This window comes from Taeniopygia guttata, chromosome 15 (assembly GCF_048771995.1).
Source record: "Taeniopygia guttata chromosome 15, bTaeGut7.mat, whole genome shotgun sequence".
Lineage (NCBI taxonomy): Eukaryota > Metazoa > Chordata > Aves > Passeriformes > Estrildidae > Taeniopygia > Taeniopygia guttata.
The window spans coordinates 248,576-273,465 of NC_133040.1; the positions used below are offsets into that span (position 1 = coordinate 248,576).

Here is a 24,890-nt window from a genome sequence, read left to right on the forward strand (position 1 = left end):
TGCTCCACCTCCTTCATTACAAGAGAGACCCTCAGTCACCCTGAGCACCCTCGAGATAACCTTGCCACTGTGCACATAACACCTTTTGATAGGCAGATGAGTGATACAAGAGCTCTGGGGAGTGGAGTCCCTAAATAGCTGTGCTGACTGTACTGCTGGCCAGCCGTGAGGTCTGGCTGCTGCTGCAGCACCCATCCCTGTCCGGGTATTTCAGTGTGTAGTAAGAGCTTATGTTCAAACAGTGAAGTAACCTGATGTTATCTCCAATGTTGCAGTCCCATGATGCCAGATCCTCTTCTGAAGGCCCAGTTGTCAATCTCTGCATAATTCTCTCCTCGGATTTGTCTCAAGTGTGTGATGCATTGGGGATGAGCTGCCCAGCTGGTATCCATGGTATCCCAGCACCTGCTCCCACAGCCCAGCCAGATCAAGATAATTGGTGTCAGGAATCATCCTATGTCAGCTCTGTGTGAGCTGTGGCAGCTCTGTCTCTGCCCTAGATATTGGGAGAGTGGCTTCAAAACCTATACATTTTGATTCTTCTTCTTCTGCTGGGATCAGTATTTGATGGCAGGGAAGTTTCTTCCCTTCACATGGGGTGTCTTGAGGTGGGCTTCACCCTTGCATGGAGGATGCATTTAGCAAGGAATGTGCTCCCTGCACACTGCTGGAGGGTGCTGGAGGGGGTGCCATTGGCCGTGTGAACTGAGCTTGCCTCTGAGCTTGTCCCCAGCCTTGCTTGATACCTCTCAGTTTTAGTCTGTACCATTTGCTGACAGAGCATCTGGAGAGGGAGAGCAGAGCCAGACATATTGGACATGGTGGTTTTGTCATTGGCTCTGTCATTTTTAACAGAATGATAGAATTGTGGAATGGTTTGGGCTGGTAGGTCTGTAGAGACCAAGTAGTTTCAACCCCCTGCTGTGGGCAGGGACACCTGCCACAAGACCATGTTGCTCCAAGCCCTGTCCAGCCTGGCCTTGGAAGGAGGGGAGAAGTGGTCCACAGAAATGGTTTGGAGTCTCTTTGAGACCACCTGAAGTCACTGTCATGGGGGCTTGCAGTGGGAGAGCCCAGGGGATGCCTGGAGAGTGCAGCTCTGGAAGGGCACAGTGAGCCCTAAATGTGTCCCATGGTGGTGGATTTACTCTGTGCTGCTTTGGGAAAATAAACCCTACTGGGGTAAACTGAGATTTCTGGCTGTGCCTGCTGGTCTCTCCAGCATCATCTCTTGATGCATTTCTGGTTTCCACTGCTTCCAAAGCTGCTGGCACCATACAGCCAGCAGCAGATTGTTCCCTGCCCTCAGTGCTGCTCCGCCGTGTGCCTGCAGACTGAAGTGGTACACCTTGAGGCATTGCAGGGTTTTAGGCTGGGGAAGGCAGACGCACTGCTCTCCCCTTGCCAGCGCAGCTCCTCCATCCTCTGTAGCTAGGCATCTTCATCTTATTCAGACTCCCCTTGGCTCAAGTCAGGTCTTGGCTCATGCCAATTCTCTCTTCCCATATTAGCTCGGTATTTTCCTGGTTTGTAGTGTTTTAAGTATTGGGTACCTGGAGGTACAACCTTTCAATGGCCTGATATCTATAATTTAAATTTAGCCTACAGAAGGGCTCTGAGCCATAATAGGAACCCAGTCCCGTGATCAAGAAGTATTGGGGCATATAATTGCCTTAATTTAAAAAAAATAACGCCTGTGACCCTGCACTGCAGCCTGGCCATCTGCCAGCACCCTGCTTTGGGATTGATGTCAACAGTTCCAGTCTCACATCCAAAGTACCTCTCCAAGAGCAAGCAGAGACTTTGACTAGTCCCACCAGGCTGTGAATAGTGATGGAGAAGGAATAAATTAACAGGAGATGTAATGAGATATTAAGGATTGACTGCTTGGGTGAATGACATCAAGGCAAAGCACAAGAACATTGTGGCCACAAGAGAAAACCAGCACCTGAGCCAATGGTGATAAATGGTACTGGATCATGGCTCCTGATTGTATGTGAAGGATGTCAGCAGTGCTCAATCTAAAAGCTGAAAACCTGGGCAAAGAAAAATGGGGTCAAAATTTACAATCTGGTCAAGTGCTTGTATTTTAAATGATTCTGTGACTTTGAGGAGCTGACTCAGGATTTTCAAGTATAAGAGTGAGAGCTTGCAGTGCTGAGGTATATGTAGATATGTGATATGAGCACTTGCTAATGCTCAGCTAGTTTCTCTGCTTTTTTCTATATTCTTATAAAATATTTCCAGCCCTGGCCTTCTGGTTCTTCACCTATGTAATTGTGTATCTATAGGGATATCTTAAAAATGTGCATGAATTTATACAAACACCTACACACACATATGTATGTGTATAAGTGATGTTGGTGGCACAGGGCAAGCATGCACACCTCATTATCCTTCTGTCATCTATAGTTATACCTAGACATATATACATCTCTACTTTTATTTTTATCTATATCATCTATGTCTATACCTTTATGCCTGTACCCATGTATCAATATCCATATTTATTTTCATGTTTCTACCTATATTCCTGAGGAGTTGCCTACTGTCTAGATTTGTAGTCACATGCCTAAAACTTTCCAGACAGTTTGCTTTAAGGTCCATGCCCTCTTCTAGCAGTTATAGGATATGACTGTCAAAAAGCTGGAACACACAGGCCCCAACCCCATTGTACCAGTCAGACTTGATATTAAATTAAACTTTGGTTTATAAATATTTCATTTAAATGTCATTTTCCCTGATGGCAACTGAACCACTTTGCTGGATCAGCTCAGGTGATGCTTAGCCCTGGATTCCTGGAGGGATCATCCCTTGGGAATGCAGGTTTCAGGCCAGAGGGACACCCCGTGAGGGGCTGAGAGGCATGAGAAAGAGGAGGAGATGGGGTGTAAAAATGGTTGCTGAGAGGCAAGTGGGATATGCCCCCCAGAGAGGCAAGTGTTGAAGTGTGGGGCCTGAAACAGGGGAGAGAAGATTATACAACTCTTTTTCTTTTCCTCTGGACATTCCTCTGGGTGCCAGGTGGGGATGGCTGAGTGCCAGAGACCTGCTGCTTCCTGCATATGTTTTTCTAACTGGGGAAGAAGGGAAAAGCTCAGAGCTACATTTCCATCTTCATCCCTGCAGGTTCATTTGCCTGTGAATCAGTGGGCACTCCATATGCTCACCTGACCCAAATGTGCTCTGGAAAACAAAGTCCTGGGGCATCAGCTGAGTGAGAGACGGGAGTTGTTCCTTGCAGAATGAATTCACTGATATCCATGTACCCCTCACCATTAGGGCTCAGAGCCACCAGCCTTGCCCAACCTTTGTCTCATCCTGTGACATGGTCTGGCTCCACAGTCTGGCTGCAAGGATGCACCGACACATTTTCTGCAGATTGACTGCGAAATCATATGACATCAGCCTCCTGCTTCTTGGGCCAAGAGTATTTCACTGGGTAAATGGGTATTCATTATATTTCCAAACTCTGTCCTGGAAAATCCATGTCTGCTTCTCCCAATGCCCTAAAAAAAGAGGTGCTTATGGAGAGCAGTCTCTTCACTAGGTGAAGGCAGGCTGCTTCTCTAGAGCTCCAGGAACAGATTTTCTCATAGCAATGTGGGGTTTTAATTTATGGTGCTGGACCTATTCATTTGCATTAACACCTGCAGTTGCAAGAGCACAGGAAAAGGTGATGTTTTCCGTTGGTTCAGAGTTCATACACAGAAAATCACTTCCTGGATCTGTCTGTCACTACCCCGGTGAATCCTGCCCAGGTGAGCACAGGGATTTGGCACTTTGGCAAAAAGATATGCATCCCTTGCTTTGCTGAGCAGGCGCAAACAACAGAAAAGTGCAGGACTCCCGAGACAGCTGCCTGCCTCCAGGGCGTGAAGGGCCATGGCCACTTGCTTTTCTCCCTTCCAAAATGAATTACCTTCTCCCTGACTTATTCTTCTATTGTTCTCTCAATATTCTTGCAATAAAAGGTTTGGGACAACAGATGAGGCTGGGAAAACCCAGCATCTCTGTCATTCACAAGCCTTGCTGAAGAGCTTGTTTTTACCCTTCCTCTGCCTTTCCTTACCTGTTTAGTTTGGTAACTTCAGCTTTTATCTTCTACACAAATTTTCCTGTTCATGACATTTTTAAGATGGGGAAAGCTCAATGACTTCCCATCTACTTCAGTCTCTTCACCAGTCTCTGGCACTTTCCCCTGGCTTGCTGTACAACTCCCTGACATTTATTATTATATTAATGGCTTTAGCTTGATGAAGTCCCTGGGAGATAAAGTTATATTTTCCACTTTGTGGTGTGAGAGCTCATCAGTGACTTCTGATGCTGCTGTGACCAGCTTGCCCAGCCCAGGCATGGAGTGGAGCATGGGGGTGTAGCTGGGTGGGGCTGTGGCAGGGAGCTCATATTAACACAGAATGACAGAATGATTTGGACTACAGGAGGTCTTAAAACTCAACCAGTTCCACCTCCTGCTCTAGGCAGGGACACCTTCCACTATCCCAGGTTGTTCCAAGCCCCGTCTAACCTGGCCCTGGACACTTCCAGGGATCCAGGGGCAGCCACAGGTTCTCTGAACAAACCTCTGCCAGGGCCTCACCACCCTCACAGTAACTTCTGCATGTCCTCACCTGGGTGGCCGCGGAGAGTGCCTTTGTCCCCCACCGTCCCTGCTCCCATGTGCCCCTGGGTCTTCTCTTCGTCGGGACAGGGATGATTTATTGTCAGACCTGTTCACTGGTGCACCCATGAGAAGAGTGGACCATCCTTGCTTCTCTCACCTACTGTTGAGGAGTCACTTCACACTCAAAACCTCATGTGGAAGTAATTTTGGATATTTCTAGTTCCTTATTAATTGGTCTCCATCTAATGAAGCAGCCTTATGCATCATGCATGTTGGCTTTCTCTTTCAGTTAACATTACCTACAAACAACTAAAGGGGTTTTTGAAGTCTGTCTGAGCCCCAGAGACCTTGGCATGCCTCATATGGAGCTGCCTGAATCTGTTTTCCACTAAACAGGACAAGAACTGTAACTGAGAGGTTATTTTGCTTTCAATAATAAGCATATCTGCTTTCAAGAATATGTACTTTATGAAAGCAAAGTGCCCGATGCAGAAAGCATGGAGGAATAATGGGCTCAGTAATCAAGCCAAGCTTGATGTTAAATGTTTTATCTTCCAAGTCAAGTCAACAAAAAATATCTGTTTTGATGTCTGTTTCCAAGTTCAGGGAAGGAAGGAGTGATAGAACAGTGAACAGCAGCAAAAACTCTGGCTTCGTTTTAACAAAGGTTTTGGGTTATTCCTCCAGTTGAAGTGAAAATTGAAGTTGTGATACCTGAGAAGGAGAGAAGCAAGGAGGAGATGTCACCCAATGGGAAAGCCAGCCCTCTGATCTACAAAGTCAATGGGACTGCCCGGCACTACCACCTTGAGGAACATCCAATTGCCAGCAACCCCTATCACAACCCAAAGGATGTGGTAGAAGCATCTGTGTGCCACGTAAAGGACTTGGAGAATGGACAGTAAGTGGCCAAAGTTTTTGCAGATAAAACTCAAGAAGCTTTCTAACCTAATCTGAATGCCCTGTCTTGTTCTTTATAGTTGTTGTAGATGATAATTTAACTTAGTAAGCTTTTTTTTTATCTTAAAAAATTACATCAGGGGCAAGTGACAGCTGTTTTTACCAGAAGGTCTTCTGTTCCCTACAGGATCTGCACTGGGACTTGTCTCTGAAAGAGGTGATGCTCTGTAGCAGAATTTCTCAGAAGGCTCTGCTCAACTTGTGCTAACCGGCCTAGATATTTTTTAATAAATTTAATAATTTTAATAATTAAAATAATTAATAAAATAGCCTCAGTGATTTTACAAAACAGCAGGAGAAGCACATGGGTAGAGCTGATGGGGCAGGTCATGTGCTCCATCCTGTCTGCAGTGTCTGGCTCTTTCAGCTGAGCTCATCAATTTGCTCTTGCAGATTTTCAGGTCTTTTACAAATGAGAACACACTTCAGCTGGGCACACTCAGTGCCCTGGTTTAATATTCTGAAGTCTTAATAGTGCCTGTCCCAGTCACTGTGCTTTACAGGTGCCTCTTTTCTGGGAGTTCCATTGATATCTCAGGTTCCATTGACATCTCAGAAGGCTCCATCTGTAAAAGAAAATAGTTTGGAATAGCTTTTGTTCCACTGAGGGAGCAGTGTAAGGTGTGTGGGTCACAGCAGTAGTCTGGCAGCTGTTTGCTTTAAATTGAAGTATTGCCTGTGATAGTATCCAAGAACAATCCATGTACTATGGGCTACTTTGTGCTAAACTTAAGTCACATAAATTTCATGGGCCGTAAATTAATTTTCTTAGGTAAATTTATCCAGGAATAAATGGGGTTTTCTTTCATTGCAATGGGAATTTATGTATTATACTATTCTACAAAGGGATGCACTGGACTCTGTTGGATTAAGTCTTCTCATGATGTGGAGCATTTGAGGTTGCTTGGCTTGTGTCCTGGTTCCAAACAGGACAAGGTTAATTTTTGCAGTAGCCAGGAGGTGCATAGGCAGGACCTAGAGGTTATTCTATACAACCTCATTTCATTGCTGGGGCAGGGGAAGAGAGTCTCTTGTGGGAATAAGTGGTTTCTTCTGGTTGAGTAACTGTGGGGGACTGAGTGTGGTGCACAGGATGGTGGGGTAATGCTGATTTCAAGGCACAGGGAGTGGGGTGGTGAGCTCTGAGCTTTGGGTGAGCATTTTGGCATGTAAATCATTCTCTCTTTTGTACACTCTGCTTGGAGAGGTTGGAGATGCTGCCTGTGGGAGGGAATTCGCTGCTACCACTGGAGCCCAACCCAGTCCTGCTTCTTCTACTGTGGGGTTAGCCTTTTGCTTGGGATAGCAGGTACTGAATTGGGACCTTATTAACACCTACCTCACTAAAAAAAAGGGCTTTCACCATCTGCTCAAGAGCCGGGCTGCCCCACCCTCACCATTCTTTGCCACCGCTCTGCGTTTTGCTGCTCTGCAGCCTCGCAGCCCCTGCCCTGCCAGGATGCCCCTGATTCCAGCTGCAGCTGCGGCGTTCCATACATCTTGTCTACCCCCTGGGGCTGTTTGTGCTCGTTCAGGCGTTCAGCTTGCTCTCCCCAGAGTCCTGCCAGGGCCCTGGGAGCAGCCTCCCCTTCCCAGCCCTTCCCTGGGTCTTTGCGTCTGTTTGTTGTTCATGCCAGAGGTGTTGTTCGCTTGCATTCGTATCCATGCTAGTAAAGAACTGCTGCTCCTTTGCCCGTATCTTTGCCTGAAAGACCCTTAATAATTTGGAGGGAAGGGGGTCATATATTCCATTTCAATGGAGGCTCCTGCCCTCCTTAGCAGACCTGTCTTTCAAGCCAAGATACAAGGGAATGGGGAAGAAGACAGAAACTCTCACCTCTGGAGGTGTCTCCTGTTAAGTGTGAGGGAAAGGTATTCTCTCAAAGATGTCAGATTCCAGTGGATGTAGCCAAAAAAACACCAGCTTTGTCCCCACCAGCCAACAAAAAGGACATAGGATTTCCCAGGAGCTATGGGTTTCTGGAGGATGCATATTCCAGAGTACAGTCAGATTCTCAGCCCTCTCTATCATGTGACGCAGGACAAGAATTATTTAGAGGGAGATCTTGAAGAACAAGAAGTCTTGAAACAAATTAAACAGGAGATTGTTGATTCAGTAGTCCTTGGGCTAGTAATAATAGAACAGGGTGACAAAACTGTACTCTACACCATAGCCTGGAAGAATGGTCCTTCTGGAGCCCCTGGCAGAAGGTACCTGGGGAGACTTGAGGACAATCCCTGGGGTTCTGGAGTCAGGTATGCAGAGGATCTGAGGCCTGTTATACCCCAAACAAAAAAGAGATACTTGCAGTTTGTTAAGAAGTTTGATCTGCTTCAGAAGTGATTAGCACTGAAGCACAGCTTCTTCTGGCACCCCAACTATCAGTGCTGGGCTGGGTGTTCACAGGTAAAGTCTCTGCCATACATCATGCCAGTGATGTTACCCGGACTAAGAGGACTGGTGTGATCACACAGCGGGCTTGGATAGGAAACCCCAGTAGCCCTGGGATCTTGGAAATCATCACAAAGTGGCCCTAAGGTGACAATTTCAGACTGTCATGAGAAGGGGAGGAGGAGAAGGTGACATGTGCTGAGGAGGCCCCACCCATGTTATCAGCTGCCTGAAAATGAAGAGCAATGTGCTCTTTTCACTGAGAGGTCCTGCCTTATTGCAGGGATGCATTGAACATGGAAAGTTGCTGTATGAGGCCCTACATGGCAAGTAGCAGAACGAATTGAGGGACAAGGTGGATCAAATCAGGTTGCAGAGTTGAAAGCTTTTCAGCTGGCTTTAGATATTGCTGAGTGAGAGAAATGGCTAACACTACCTCTACAATGGCTTGGGGATAGTAGCAAATGCTCTGTGGGGCTGGCTGGAACGAGGGGAAAAGACCAACTAGCAGCACAGAGAGAAACCCATCTGGGCTGCTGAACTGTGGTGAGACATCAGTGCCTGGGCAGAGGAGTTGGCTGTCAAAGTCCCTCATGTGGATGCACATGTCCATAAGAGTCAGGCACTGAGAAGTGTTGCAGCAATGGACAGGTGGACTGAGCTGCCAAGAATAAAGTGTTTCAGGTAGGTCTGGGATAGCATAATAAAGGTAAATTATTTCTGGCTTAGTGGCCCCATAATACCTCAGGCCATCAAGGAAGAGATGCAACATGGTCTCATGATTAAGGGGTGGACTTAACTATGGACGCTATATCCTGAGTAATCCATGATTGTGAAATGTGCGCTGTGATCAAGAAGGCCAAGTGGGTAAAGCTCCTGTGGTTGGGGGGTGGTGGTCAATATAAGTATGGGGAGGCCTGGCAGATTGATTGCATCACACTGCTGCAAACTCACTACCAAGGCAAGCATTTTGTGCTGACAATGGTAGAAGACATGACTGGGTGGCTGGAGACATACCCCATTCTTTACACCACTGCCTGGAACACCATTTTGACCCTTGAGAAACAAATCCTATGAGAACACAGCAGGACTGAAAGAACTGAGTCAGACAATGGGACTAATTTCAAAAATATCCTTATAAACACCTGGACTCTGTTAAAACTTTGGAGGAACTGGACTTATTAACACTGGCCAAGATGATATACCTTACAAACACAATGTGTTGAGCCATATTCCCTGTCATGCACCAGTCCCTGGGAAAGTGGAATGGTGCAATCGCTGTTAAAAACTACATTATAATGAATGGGTAGTGGGACCTTCAAACACTGGGATCTACATTTAGTGAAGGCCACATTGTTAGTTAACACCAGAGGGTCCACCAATTGAGCTGGCCCTGCCCAGTTAAAATCTCTATGTACTGTAGAAGGGCATAAAGTCCCCGTGGTGCTTGTGAAGAATGTGTTAAGGAAGTAAGTTTGGCTCCATTCTACCTCAAGCAAAGACAAACCCATCTGTGGGATTGTTTTTGCTCAAGGATGTGGGTGCCTTTGGTGGGTGATGCAGAGAGACAGAGAAATGCAATGTATCCTTCAAGGAGATTTGACATGTGAAGGTGTGGGTGACCTACTGCCACTTGTGCAGTTGAGCAGTGCCAGCAGGGCTGGAGAGGAGCAGGGCAGAGCACAGGAAGGAAGTTGAATTGCCTTGATGGAGGAGTGAAGAAAAAGGGGGAGACTATCTTGGGAAATACTGGTTGCACAGGGAGGGTTCTGTTCCAGGGTCAAGATGCAGCCTTGCCTGGTCTATGGAAAGTGTCCCTGCCCATGGCAGGGGGTAGAATGAGAGGGTCGTTAAGGTCCTTTCCCTCACAAACCACCTGTGATTCTGTGAATATCTAGATTGACCGGGGAGCAGGGAGTATGATAGACAAAAAGATTTGGAGAGCACTTCTGGCTGCAGGGAAGGTAAGGAAGAGCTGGCTGCAGCGTGTGAGAACATACTTGGCTGCAGGTGGCCATAGCAGGGAGCTTTAGCCCCTCAGCTAAAGCCAGGGCTAGGAACTGTCATTGGTCTGGCAGCCGGTGCCATGTGCATCAGGTGCTGCAATATGCTACCAGTGTGACAGTAGACACGCCAACACTAGACATTTTAGGTTGAGAATAGGTGTTTTGTAGTAGGCTGAGTGCAGGTCAAGATAGAAGTGCTGTGGGACCAAGAGATGGTCCCATAGCTCATGTAAGCAAAAGGCCAAGCCAAGGAGTCCCCTTGTAGTGGTACCCAGAGTGATTTGCTGGGATGATTCTCCCAAGGAGTGTGCTGGGCAGGGGTGTGCATGGGCACGGCATCAGCACAGGGCACAGGCATGAGGCTTCAGGCAGCACTGCCTTGCTTTAGTGGGGTCTGCGAGCACGGAGCGTGCTTTCTGCCCAAACTTTATGTCTTTCTACTACCAGCACAGCCTCATCAGCAGTACTGAGGTGCAGAAAGATACTGGAGAATAAACTGGTGTTACTGTACCCATCCAGCCTCCTGGCAGGATAACTGAAGGGACAGAAAACAACCCCCCAGTGCTCTCACAGCTCTCAAGCAAAGGTCTTTTGCAGGCCAGAGCTGAGATTTAGCTGTGCTTCCTGAGTGGGGAGTGGGGTGGGACAACAGGACAAGCTCCCAGCTGAGTAAACAGCTCAGCAGGGAGCACTGCAGTGTAAATCACTCTCTGGATTACTCTGGAGTGAGTGCAGGATGGGGGCCTTGCAGGTGGCTGTGTGCTGGTTTGAAGACACCAGGTCTTGTTTTTGACTCTCTCAGTTCACACAGCTCCTTGGGTAAGCTGTATATTCTTTAACTTACCGTATCTTCCCAGGGAGCTATGGGTGCCATTGAACAGGTTTTATCAGCTGAGGAATGCAGCAGGACTTGTACTGCTCCGTTCCCCTTGTGCAGAGGGAAGAGCTCCAAGTGCTGTGTCCTACTCGGGGAGGGAGCAGGGCTGCATCTCTGAGGAGCCAGGTGGCCAAATTAATGGGGCAAAGGGCAGGTGTGGTGAGTTCTGCTGATTTTCACCCAAGGTGGCAAGGAAATTAGGAAATTGAGCATTTATCATTTGAGAGTTGATGCAGACGAAGTACTTGCGCGAAGTCTGGTTTGAGGTGGGTTTGATGGTGGAACAGAGGTGTTGGTAGCCTGAGCCCTGTTCTGATCTCCATGGCTTTAAAGCAGAGTGGGGCAAGTGTCTGTGTAGCCTGGGGGAAAATAATGGGATTGAGTTGGGATGTTATCTGAGAAGGAATGAGCACACAAAGTCTGCCCTATTCTTCTGAGATCCTGGAACCTGGCGTGCATGAATAGCATTTCGGAATCACACATGGCCAATGATTTCCTTGAGCAAGTGGGGTTTGCTATGGCCATGGTGATGTGTTTGGCACCCCAAAGGCAATGTGCTGGGATAGCTGTGGAGAAGGTCCTCTTCATGCAGTGGTAGCAATGAGGATTTCCAGAGAAACATCAAGCTGTGTAGGGATAGGCTTTCTGGCTGGAAGAGGGGAAGTCTCCAGGGAGCAGCAGCTCTGTGTTCCCTGTCCAGATCCCTGTCTGTACAAAACAAGAGCTGTCTCATCATCTCTTACTTTCTTCCATGGTTAGCTCTAAGACTGCTCTGGGAAGCAGATGCTGATAGTTACATTGGAAAGAGGCTCAGTGCGTCGGGCAGACCATGGATTGCACAGAGTGTGTCAGGAAAGGGAGCATCTGAGAGGTGAGAAGAGACAGGATGTGCTGAGAGGAAGGTCTGATGGAGCTGGTGAAGGCACACTGAGAGGGCAGAAAAGTAAACATCTGCTCAGTGCAGAGCAACATCAGTGTCACTCAGCAACACTTGGGCACTGCTCTGCACAGCTGCGGAAATGTCTCTGCCTAAGGTCTGGGCAGGTGGAGGAGTGGAGGCCTCAGTGCTGGACCCTTCTGCCCCCAGTCTCCAGCCTGCAGAGAGGATCAATGAGCAGCCTCCTGGGAATGGCAGATGGTTGCAAGACTCGTGCTCCTGTAGATAGGGCCGCTGACCGGTGTAACGAGGCTACCAACACAGCCTGCAGGGCATCGGAACTCTGGCAAATACAGGCACGCCTTGAAGCTGCAGTGCAGAGCCTGTGCCCAGCCAGTCTGCAGCAGGCAGAACCAGAGTTTCTGGGCACCATGGAGGAGGCACAACATCTCTACATCTCTGGGAGATGCTGTGGACAAATTCACCTGCATGTGGGTGGTGCAGAGGTATGTATTGCTCAATTTATCTCTGCTGGGACAGAAGGCTATGGAGCACCTCTTAGACAACCCAAGGGTGGTGGAAAGGATTTTCTAAAATGTTGCTTTTCAGTGCTAGTGGCATCATCAATCACTCATTCAGCAGAGGGGTGTGCGCAGTAGCTCTTTCTGGCTTGCAAACAAGGTGCTTGATCAGCAAAGAGATGCTTTTGGCCAGGATGGGGCTGAATCTTAGTCTGGCTTAGCTGGTCAAAGAGGGATGTGTGGCCCAGTGAGCCTAAAAACTATCAAGCTCAGTGTTGTAAACAATTCCTGCTGTGCTAATCACACTGTGATCCAGGGTACCACACCACGGAATCATTGAATCAGAATGGCTGGGGTTGGAAGGGACTGTTAAAGGCCATCTGGTCTAACCCTCTGCCATGGGCAGGTGCACCTTCCACTAGACAAGATTGCTCAGAGCCCCATCCGTAGAATCACAGAATATTCTGAGTTGGAAGGGACTCAGAAGGATCATACAGTCCAACTCGCAGCCGTGCACAGGACACCCCAAAAATCCCACCCTGTGCATCCAAATGCTCCTGGACCTATGGCAGCCTTGGGGCTGTGCCCCTTCCCTGGGAGCCTGGGCAATGCCCAGCACCCTCTGATCTCCAGCCTGACCCTCTCCCGACACAGGCTGATGATGTTCCCTTGGTAACTGCTCTGTACTTCCATTTACCATCAAAGTGTTTGGCTGAGGCATCAGTAACCAGATGTCTTTAACTTCAGAGTATGATGTAACTGCAGGAACACCGAGTATTGCACTAGGCTAATGTAGCTGTTGCAAAGCCAGCATATCTGGGATCATGGTCTGTCTGTAATTTTGCAGGTTTTGTTGGCCCTTCAGATATATCTATTAGACCTGTGTCTCCTGAGACGTGCACAGCATGTGTGCGGTGTTGGTCTTTGTGCAGTCCCATTTTGTGGAGCACAGCCCTTCTTAATGCTGGCTAACAGATTAAAAGGTTTTTGGATTTGCAGATTGGTGCTGTTGATTTTTTTCTAGTTTAAGAGCTCAGAGATAGTAATACCTTTTCCCAGTCAGAGTTTATCTCTTCTCAGGATCTTTTAATGCTGCAGAACTGAGCCCTAATGGTTGTTTAGGTCTGTGTGGGCCTTTCTGGAACCTGTTACAGTAAGTCCCATGTTCAGCAAAACCCCATTCAGCTCTTATAGGATCATTAGAATAAACTGCCCCAAGTGATGAATATATTTTTAACTCTTCTATTAGCATTTGTAAAGCCTTTTCTGACTATCAAGCCACCCCTCATTCTGGCTTTTGTTCATTAATGCATACAATGGTCTTGCTTTATAGAAAATCCAGGAATATGATTTCTCCAGTATCCTGCAATGGAACCATGAAGAACATGTCTTTTACATCTAGAGCTGCCATCCATTTGTGTGCAGCTGGACTGGCAGTCCAGCTGAGACTGGCAGTGTTTGGGATGAGCCTTCCCATGTTGGCATTCAGCCACCAATAATCAATCATTAAGCATTAGCTCATGTCTGGTTTCCTCACCAGCCAAACAGGAGAATTATATGGGGTATGTGTCCTAAATATAATACCCCTTTTTTCTAAATTTTTAATAGATTCATTTTCTATTTTTTTTCAGAAAATTTCTTATATGGAGTTTTTGTGGGTTGGGATGACCAAACATTCCTGTTTTGCAATTCCCAAACTTCTTTTGAAGGTACCATATCCTAAAATGTTTTCTTCATGATTTGTGATTGCAAATGTGTGTGAGGTCCTTTGTTTTTCCCCAGCTAGCCATAAACAGACTTTGATAGTGGAATATATAATACTTTGTCCTTTGAATCCTGTTAGATGGACTCTCTTTATTTAAAACTTAAATTTATTTTTTCAGCATCTGTCGGGGTCATCACAGAGGGGGGCAGATATTTAGGCTCCTGTAGTAATTAAAAAATTTAAATGTTGTTTTCTAGGTCCTACTAAAGTAAGGTAAGTAGTAGATACTTTAGTAGTAGATAGATACTTTAGTATCTGAGTAGTAGTAGATACTTTAGTAAAGTAAGTACTTTACTAAAGTAAAGTAAGGTAAGTTGATATAGGGCCTATCCTTATCAGATCATTGATAGGTCATAATGTGCTGGATGAGAAGGCCCAAAGTTCACCCAGAGCTTAGTATTTTTTTTCCTTTTGTGTTTTTGTTAACTCAAAAGGGTTTTGGGGCTTTTTCTGCTGAGGCTTTCTATTACTTGTGTTCTCCCCATCCTTCACCACTTTGACTAAGTCTGCTATCCTGCATTTGACTGTCCCCCAAGGGCATCACAGGGGACTCTTAAGGTCATCCACACCTCCTTTTGCTCTTCACAGAAGTAAGCAGAGTTTTGATCTTTTGTTTCTCTCAAATAGGGTATGTTTAAAGGTTCTCCCCCAGCACTCCAGAGGTGTCTGCATTTAAGTTTTTAGGCTCCTCTCAGTAGCCTGAGTTTGCTCTCCAGAATGGCTTTCCCATCTTCTTTGTCTGGTTCCCAAGCCATGCAAGAATTTTGCCCATGTGGGGATAATTGCCTGGGGATAAAGCTGCATTATGCATTACATCTCTTCTAATTTCATCTCATCACTCCACTAAATAAGTTTTTATCATTGCAGGACCACCTCTCAGTAGAAGTCTGGATTAGGAGCCACCTCTGTGGAGATTGGGGTGTTTCTGTTTTCACATCAAAGCTGCCTTTGTAACAGCAGTAGAGGTTTCACTAGGTGACCATATGGGTATGGAAGCTGAGTCTCCTCTTCCCATAACATTTATTCCTCCTGCTCAATATTCAACCTCACTGGTTATTGAATATCTTCCCCAGAGACTCACTCTCCACAAATACTTGGTTTCTGACTCCCCTGATTTTCTTCCATATTTTTCCTGTAGATTTGCTAGTTGCAGGGGGTCCCAGGCCATAATTCTGTCTGTGTTCCTCCTCTGCACTCCTTGGGGTTGTTTGGGCACTTTGATTTTAATATGTGTCTCATTTTAAAATCTGGAACCTCTTCCTCTCTAGGAGGTGAACATTCAATTGTTTCATGGGGTTCCATTCTCCCTCATCAGCATTTTCGTTAGGGCTTTCCCAAAAGTCACCATCCCAATCCTCAGGTTATACTATTAATTCTCACATTTTTTCAGCACTGTGGTCTTTTTATAATATCAGTTCTAATTTTTCTTCCAAGGCTTTTGTCTTTTCCTTGAAATCTTTTAGCTGTTTCTTTAATTGGTCATTTTTATAACTGTAAAGACAGTTATACATGTTTTCTGTCTTTTATTTCCTCTCAGATTATTAGTTTCTTTTATGATTTGTTCTCTCCATTGCCATGCAGTCTTTAAGCATAATCTCACTACATGACACATGATACCTCTTCCTTTTTTTTATCTTCCAGTGATCCCTCTTTTTATTTAATTTCTCTTATTCCTTTCCCACTCATACCAGTTGTTCACTAGCCAAAGATTATAAGTGTCAATGTGTGTCCTGTGCTGCTGTAAATATTCTGTTAAGCCTTTGGTCTCTTTCTCAAAATTACTTGCCACCCTACCGACTATGTCAGTTTGTCATGGGTGGAGTGGGAGTTTCAGACAAAGTTTGTGAGAGAAGATGTTGTTGAGTCAGGAGGTGTAGAAAGGATCCCCTGCCTTTCTAAACTTCTCCAAGAAAAGTCTTGGTGTGGCTGGATCCAATCCTAGCCCTCATTACCAAAGGTTTAAGTCTAAGGAATTGCAAAGGTCTGATTGAACCTTTGCACAGCTTTGTCCTGCAGGGACAGGGATGGTAAACCAGATATATTTGTATAAGAATAAATTATTTCTTTTGATAAATGATTAGACAAAAAAAAATCTTAATCAGAATTATGTACTATACAGAATAAAAGCTAAAACTAATAGTAGAGTAGAATAGTGTATACTAAAGTAATTTTATTAAAGCTGGAAAACTCCATTATTATGAAATAGAGATTGATGTCACTCACCCAGACCAATGAGTGTGGGCAAATCTCCTTTGCTCACACTTAGGAATGACCTTGAAGGGTGTCCCCGCTCCAGGGAGGAATCTCCATACACACTCCAAGAAGGGATATGTTAGAAGAACCTGCTATTTGTAAGGGGCAGGACTTTAGGAGTAAAAAGTGATTGTTAGTCAGATATCTGGAGTTTTTGTGGGTTGTAGGCTGCGTGCTTACCTTTTAAGGTGAGAATAATCCACCATATCTGCCCCATCTTCCTCTTGCTATCAGAATGTTTCATTTTGGGGTTGATGAGTCAGACTGGATTTAGCATAATTCAAGACCAAAAGCAGTGTGACACCCCCTCTCAGTTCACCACTGACAGCTTTGCAAAACTGGGTGTTGTTTGACTTGTCTTACCCTATTCCTGGCAGAGCACTCACGTTATAAAAACTTCTTTCTTATGTGTAATCTAAACTGATCCTCTTTTCGTTTAAGACCATCCCTCTTTGTTCTGTGAGCAACTGGGAGATTTCAAAGAGAACCTGAACTCCTCCATAGGAATGGCTTGAAGGTTTGCTGGCTGGTCTGCAGAGCAGAGCTGAACCCAACAGAGCTGGGGCCAGGAACCTGGTGCTGGTGGGAGGTCACTGTGTGAGCTCCACTCTGCAAAAGCATCTGAGGAAAACATCAAGAAGGTCACACAGAGGTGTATGCTGTCCTGAGGGATTTATCAGGAAAAGTGACCCTGGGACATGGCCAGGACCAGAGCAAAAACCTCTGAGGTGTGGGAGGTAGACCCCAAGGTTCAGAGTCACCTCTCCTGGTTTTCAACTCTGGGAGATGTTGTGTTCAGTTTTTCAAACTGACCACAAGCCTGGCAGGGGCCTGCTGAGCTGCTGGGGCGTGGAGGAGAGCTGATGTCACAGTGGAACCAGTTTGGTTTCTTGCTCCCACTACCAGCTCCCCCAGCAGCTGGGGAGGTGCTTTGAGCTGCCTGTTGGCGCAATGATGGATAAATTAGATGCTGCCACTGAATGGCCCAGCTTGGAACAGCAGAGCCACCTCCAAAGCTGGCTTGGTGACAAGGAATGACCCACATCTGTAGTCACCTGAAGCCAGTAACAAGCAGGTTGAAGGGGGAGGGGTGCCTGGTGGGAGTAGGGCTGTATTGTAGGGTGGAGTTGTGGCATCTGCTGTGGGGTGGATGCTCTGCCATCTGTTTCCATATTCCTTCTCTCCAGGATGCGGGAAGTGGATCTGGGCTGTGGGAAGGCTCTGCTCATCAAGGAGAGTGGGGAGTTCCACGCCGTGGGACACAAGTGTCCCCACTATGGGGCTCCTCTGGTCAAAGGTCAGTCTGCATCATGTCCTAGAGAGCAACCTAGGGCATCACAGGGCAAAGGACTGCCCCCTGACTGTGCTGCCCACTATGCAGCAGTGCTGCACTGCACACTCAGCATCACCTGGGCATATTCTGGCTGGGGAAGGCATGGGAGCAAGCTGGAGTTGCACAAAGCTCCCCAGAGCATTTTGTCAGCTCTGATTTGCAGCTGAAACTGCTGTTCACAGGGTTGGGCTTCTTCTTGTTGAGGGGAAGAGGACTCTCTTTGGGCTGATGGGACCCTCTCAGTAGCAAAAAGAACATTGCTCATGTTATTGACTGAAGTGGGATGAGGTGGAGTGGTTTCCCATCTTGGCACCTAGAAATATTCATCCTGGCACTTTCTCAGCACCCCTGAGCCTAAGCAGTGGCAGAAGTTTGTGTACTGATGTGCATCACTAAAACTGGGGCTGGGAGGGCACTTTGCTGGAGGTGGGGTCCTGAGGAAGACAGGGGAGCATCCTTCTGAGTGTCTTCTGGGCATTGCTGGCCCTGCAGCCATGCTGGGTGTAGCAGCCATGCTCTCAGCCCCCCACACTGGGGTGAGCCTCTTGCTGAACACTGCCCTGGAGGTGAGAGCTCACTGTCCCTTCGGAGACCAGGAGTGCATTCCTCAGACTGGCTGTCACACGGGATCTCTCTGGGGACTTTGCTGCAGCTGTAGGTGCAGGGAGGCTACCCCTATGCCCAGCCTGTGGTGGTGATGAGATGTGGCACTGCTGTGCCTCAGCAAGCAGAGACACAAGTTTAAGACCAGTCTGTGCCCTGGCATTGTACCAGGGAGAGCTTAAATCCAAGGTAGCAGCTTCTGAGCCAACACCTAGAGAAATGAAGACATGGCTTTGGACATGCCTGTACCTTCCAGGTGTGTGCAGTTGTCTTGCTGTGCCAGGGTCTGCTCTGCCACATACATGCTCTAAATCAATAATGCTCTGCTCGAGGCACCACTTCTTCTGGGTAATAGTGGGACTTCCAAGAATGACCATGAGACTCTGGGGATGGCAGCCCCATCGTGGCTGGAGGGTGAAGTTATATCCCAGAGCAAACAGCTTTGGAACTGTACCCAGAGGTACTGGAGGACCCTGCCATCCAGGGCATTTTATTAGGAATTGCTCATACAGGATCCCAGCTGGTCCCAAACATGCCCAGTGTGCATGTTGAGAAAACTCCACTGTTGCCCATCCAGGTCCACATCAGCTGTCATCTGTCCTGTAGGAGAGGTGTCATCTCACAGGATGGGAGGCCGCTGCAGAGCAGCACCAACCCTGCTCTGCTGTGTTCCCTGCAGGGGTTTTGTCCAAAGGAAGAGTCCGCTGTCCCTGGCATGGAGCTTGCTTCAATATCAGCACAGGTGACATTGAGGACTTTCCCGGCTTGGATAGTTTACCCAGGTTCCAGGTGAGAGCCTTATCCTTGCAGCAGAGGCTACCACAGAATCATGGGATGATCAGGGTTGGAAGGGACTTTAAGGTCCATCTCATTCCACCCCCTGCTATGGGCAGGGACACTTTCCACTATCCCAGGTTTCTCCAAGCCCACTTCAACCTGGCCGGGAACACTTCCAGGGGTGGAGTAGCAACAGCTTCTCTGGGCACCCTGTGCCAGGGCTTCCCCACCCTCACAGGGAACAATTCCTTCCCAATAGCCCATCTAACCCTGCCCTCTGGCACTGGGAACCATTCCCCCCTGTGCTGTCACTGCAGGTCCTTGTCCCACGTCCCTCTCCAGCTCTCCTGGAGCCCCTTAAGGCACTGGAAGTGGCTCTGAGCTCTCCCTGGAGCTTTCTCTTCTTCATGTGAACAATCCCAGTCCTCTTCAGGGCTGCTCTTGATTCCTGCATCCCTTAGCCTGAACAGATAAGGCAAATTGCTCACATCCAGATTCAGCAGCTTGTATTTGCCCTTATTGAAACCTTGTAAGATTCCCATATGGTTGCTTCTCCAGCCTGGCCACATTCCTCTGCATGGATCCCTTCATTCTAGAGCATCAACCACACCACTCAGTTCTGTGACTCTTAATTGGCATAAGCAACATTCTGTATGGCATGAAGCAAATATTTTTCAAGGATGTGCTGGTGTCACCAGTGGAGGGCAGCTCCTCATCCAGCTCCTTCCCCTCTGCAGCTCCCTTGCACCCACCCACAGGCATCAGATACCTCCTGGGAACCTGGGAGTGCCCAGTCTAGGAGGTCTCTGGAGAAGGAGTGAGGTAGGAATGAGAAATCGTATGTAAGCTTTGGGTAGAAATCAGTTGGTGTGGGGCTGATCTGAGGCAGGAGATCTCCCAGCCTCGAGCTGGGATGAGCCCTGCCATGGCCTGAGCTGCTCCCACAGGGGACTCGCTGCCATCACCCCTCGTCCCTTAGCTGTTGCCCAGAGGGAGCCCTTGCTGCTTTGCAAACCAGCACTGTTCTGTCGCCCTCAGGTGAAGATTGAGAAGGAGAAGGTATACATCCGAGCAAGCAAGCAGGTGAGGGGCCATTGACATCCAAGAATCAAGGCCAATGCTTTCATTTTTTGCTGTATGTGCACGGGGGTGGGGGGAAATGCTTATCTTTGATCCTCCGCCCTGGGCAGAGTGATGTGTGAGTATCCAGTTTATATGGAAGTACAAGTGGAGCAGGGCAGAGGTGCTGGGTCCCCGTTCCACCCAGCATCCCTGCAGCTGCTGGACACCTGGCCTGGGCTGTCCACGCTTTCAGGTCTTACAGGTGTTTGTCTTGTACTTGTTTCCTTAAGTTTCCTATGTTTCCTTAAGCTCAGAGCAATTTTAATTTAGCAGGCCCATGGGAAGAGGCCTCTCCCACCAGCCTTTTGGCATGGTGATGACAGAGGCCACTTGTGCTCCCTCCTGAGCCCACACCTCAGCTCTTTCTGGAGAGGAACCTGATGCAGGGGTAGAAAGGGCTCTCTTGCCCTGATGGAATGCAGAATAAAGCCCATTCAGGCCACTGCCATCTTTCTTTACGTGAAAAGCCTTCTTTTGTACGTACATTTGTGCAAATCCAGTGGCTCAGAGCCCCAGTGGGCCCTTAAAGCACTTGGGTTAGAACCAGAGATGTCACCTGAATGGCAGCACTTCAACTCCAGCTCATTTGGGGATGTGATGAGGGGAAAATGGGTCTATTTGCTCTACCAGGAACAAATTTTGGCCTCTAATGCCTGGGAACAGGGGGTCTGTGCAGCAGAGCTACACTGGCAAAGGTCCATGCCTGTTCTCTGGCGGACTGGATGAGTCCATCAGCTTTGGATATCAGGTGTGCAAGCTCTGCTCAGGTTCAGGATAAAATTCCTGACAGAGTTTCTTCATTTTTGTCTCACCTCTGGTGCACAAAGGCGCACCTGCTTTTTCTGTTGCCCCACCACCGCCCCAGCTCTGAGTAGCTGCATGGCTTTGCAGATGATGGATTTGTTTTTCTTTTGTACCTTGTACTTGTAAGGGGCAGTGCACTGGATGTTGGAATGGTATTTGGATGAGCAGGAGTTTGGGGTTCAGTACAAGGGTGTGGTTGTTCCCTTCCTATCCAAGCTGCTTTATGACACCGCTACAGTTGTCCCCATCCCTACCTGGCTGCCCAGGGTAATGCTGAGTAAAGATAATTGCTTTTCTTCTTCTTTTTGGTGATGACACAGACTCTTCAGACACAGAGGAGGACAAAGATGATGGCAAAGTGCATCTCCTTGAGCAACTACAACCTGAGCAGCACCAATGTGCTGATCATTGGTGCAGGTAAGGGTGGCACATGCTGGGGTCACTGTGTGTCCCCTCTCAGGCAGGGATGCAGAGAGGGGCTGTCTGCGTGCCCTGCGCCCTCTGTCACCCCTTCTGCATTCCTCCCTGTGCAAAGGGTCACACCAGAAAGTCATCCTGAACCTTTTTGTACTACATGCTAATGATCCAAATGTGCCCTGTGGTCCAATCTGTGGAGCCCTATTGCCATCCTTTGGAGTGAACCCTGGGTCCTCTTCCTGCTTCTCCCTTCCCAGTTACATTGGCAACCCCTAATTTACACAGATGATGAGTGTAAAGTCTTTTCAGGTCCCCGTGGTGTTGATACACCTTTTTCTCTTGGACCTTGCACATCACCATCTTATTGCAGCTCCAAAGTTCTCACCACAAGATGCATCTCTGAAGATAAAAGTTCTTCCACCTTGCCAGCAAATACCAGATCCCTGACACATATGGCAAAACTGCCAAAGTTTTTCCTTTTCCTTTTCCTTTTCCTTTTCCTTTTCCTTTTCCTTTTCCTTTTCCTTTTCCTTTTCCTTTTCCTTTTCCTTTTCCTTTTCCTTTTCCTTTTCCTTTTCCTTTTCCTTTTCCTTTTCCTTTTCCTTTTCCTTTTCCTTTTCCTTTTCCTTTTCCTTTTCCTTTTCCTTTTCCTTTTCCTTTTCCTTTTCCTTTTCCTTTTCCTTTTCCTTCTCTTGGCCCAGCTCTATTTGTGTATTGCCATTTTTGTAGAAAGCCTGATGGGGTGAAGCCCATCTTCCAAGTTTCTGTAATGCCAAGACATTAGATGCCAAGGCTGGGCCATGTTGTAGTGAAATTGAGGGTGGGAGGAGGACAAGAGCTTCTGTTCCTGGAACTGGGAGGAAAGGTCTGCTCCTGGCACATGGGTTGTTCTTACTGGGGTCTTAAGGTCACCAGATCCAATCTGGATATTGGATCATCAAATTGGAATTATCTAAGGTGCATCTCACAGTCTGAGCAGAGGGGAAAACCAGCTTGACTGGCTTTTCCCATGCTGCTGGGTGACATTTTTCCCTTCCTTGGGCCTTTGTTGTTTGTTGACTTAATTCCAGGGTGGGACATACTGAGGCCAGCTGGAATGTCCTGGTGTGTGGCAGGTCTGGACAGTTGTCACGATCCTCAGCAAGGGCACTCTACAGACAACATTAGACACTGCTGAGTAAACTTTCTCAGGCTTTAGCAGATAAATTTACAGGTCTGTTAGAGACAGAGTCTATTCTGACAGACACCGAAGGAGATTTCAAAGCTGGATTTGTAGGGAAGAAGTGTTAGGGAAAGACTGCCCATCCAGCCCTGTGTCAGGGACCGAGATCCAGCCATGCCCAGCAGAGCTGAGAGCAGTTGACTGCAGTCCCTTGCTCATGTGAGGGTCATCCTGACATTAGCAGTGTCAGGTCTGGCTCAGGATGCTCCTGGCAGCATGCACAGAGGATGTCCACCCACCTGTCTCTGCTTCCACTGTCCTCCAACTCAATCAGTGGGAGTGTCTTGTTAATGGACCAAACTATTATGTGGTCCAGGTCCATCTTCTCTCAGTGGTGTTACAGAATTTGTGGCCCTAAAAACACTTATTATGCAATGAGGCTTCCTTGGTTGAGAAGAGACTCCAGACTTCTCACCTGAGCTCTTCAGTCTCACCAGTACAGTCAGGGAAAAAGGGACATGCCAGCCAGGCTGCTGGGCTGCGGTGGTACAGCATGTCCCAAGGCAGCTTCTTGTTCAATTTAACAAGTTTTTTTCTGTGATTAAAACAAGTGAACAAAAAACCCTTAAAGAAATAGCATGGAAAATGCTCTGCAGTGGGTCACACAACCAAAACCTTGGCCATGGAGAAGGGAACACTCCCTACTCTCCATGCTTGGCCATAAATTCACCAGGAGCAGGGTGTGCAGACTCTTCTCTGACTAGAGAAGTCCAAGAGTCTAAGTGGCTGCTTATGCCCTGGAGTTTTTCAGAGTTTGTAGGCTTTAGCAGCACTCCTCAGTGTGTGTTTGTGACAATTTAGGAACAGACAAGAGGATTAATGTCATGGCCCATAGACAGAATGTCCCTTCTGCTGCCTCATGCATCTGCTCCAACTGGCTTCCCATGTGAGCTGTTTGAGTTTGGAGAGGCTGTGAGGTGAGGCCAGGGCTGGTGGAGGTGGTGGTTTTGGAGTCAGCCACAGTGGGTTTAGCAGCACAGGACACAGCCCTCCCAAGGCCACAGACACATGGCTGACACTGGTCTCCTTCTCCCTTAGGGGCAGCTGGGCTGGTCTGTGCAGAGACCTTGCGCCAGGAGGGCTTCTCTGACCGAATTGTGATGTGCACCATGGACAGACACTTGCCCTATGACAGACCAAAGCTCAGTAAGGTTTGTATCACTCTGGATATGCCACAGTTCCCCACTTTTAAAATTTGCTCTAGGGCCTTTCCTCGCTATTATTCATTGCAGCAGCAAGGTTCTGTTTCATTAGTCTTCCTGTCTGTTTCCCTTCAATTTTCTTCCCTCTTTGTGACTGAAATATGAAACACAAAAAAGGAGTTGTTCAAAATAAATTAAGATTACTCCAGCAGAAAAACAAGGGTATTCTTCCTTGTGTGAGTGGTGAGGCCCTGGCACAGGGTGCCCAGAGCAGCTGTGGCTGCCCCTGGATCCCTGGAAGTGTCCAAGACCATGTTGGACACTGGGGCTTGGAGCAACCTGGTCTAGTGGAAGGTATCCCTGCAAATTGAAATGAGATGAGCCTTTAGTCCCTTGCAAACCAAACCATTCCATTATTCATATGAATCATGAAATTATTCTTCCACGGATGTAATGGTAACTGTCTTAGCCAGCTTGTACCTAGATGTGTTCTTAAAGTATTTCTGGATCAAAAATATTTAAAGCAATGAAATGGAGCATGTGAAAAAATGGTGTTGTCTACCAGAGTTTTTATTAGTGCCTGTTTCTTGCTGCCCAGGGATGCTCTGTGCTGCAATTATGATGATTCTCAGCTGTCATCACAGCTTGGTAACTTGATGGAAGTGCAAAGGTTGTTTTTTCTGGCACACATCCCATTTTGCATTCCAGTTTATAGACACAGGATGATCTTTAATCAGATTTTGCTGCTGATTCCTTGTTTGATGTCTAAAATGAAGTATGAATTTGAAGTCTAAAATGAAGTTTGATGTCTAAAATGAAGTATCCTGGCCTTCTTTGATGTCAGACAGCAGCTCAAGCTGGACAGCAGCATTTGACCTTGGAGCCTGAAGATAGCATAAGGGGACTACTACAATCATAACATCTAATTCTGCTGCCAGCACCCAAAAAAAAAGGGATTTTCAAAGACAGGCAAACATGCACATGACTTTTGGGGAGCATTCAGGCCATTTCTGTGCTTCTGCGATTCCTGCCTAGGGTGAAGAGTAGATGCCTGTACCTGCATCCAACCATCACAGGGGTTGTGCTGAGGAGCTCAGAGAATCTGAGAGTCCCTCTTCCAGCCAGACAGCTCTTCCACTTATCCCCATGTATGAGTCTTAGACTGGCTCTTCTTCTTTCTGCTAAATATTAAGAA

The 24,890-nt window shown here is 47.3% G+C and overlaps 1 protein-coding gene across 6 annotated transcripts in view; it reads left to right on the forward strand.

The window, feature by feature from the left end:
• The window catches only part of AIFM3 (AIF family member 3), a 53,435-nt gene that overhangs the window by 11,847 nt on the left and 16,698 nt on the right, over window positions 1–24,890 (forward strand). For 5 of the 6 annotated variants that reach the window (XM_002188325.6, XM_012578172.5, XM_030286044.4 and 2 more), the window contains exons 3-8: window positions 5,312–5,525; window positions 17,463–17,572; window positions 18,891–19,000; window positions 20,027–20,071; window positions 21,235–21,331; window positions 23,592–23,704. In XM_002188325.6, the coding sequence (XP_002188361.1) occupies window positions 5,312–5,525; window positions 17,463–17,572; window positions 18,891–19,000; window positions 20,027–20,071; window positions 21,235–21,331; window positions 23,592–23,704 (689 nt within the window). The remainder of the gene's footprint in view (window positions 1–5,311; window positions 5,526–17,462; window positions 17,573–18,890; window positions 19,001–20,026; window positions 20,072–21,234; window positions 21,332–23,591; window positions 23,705–24,890) is intronic. The other variant, XM_072936334.1, reaches the window with a different exon arrangement.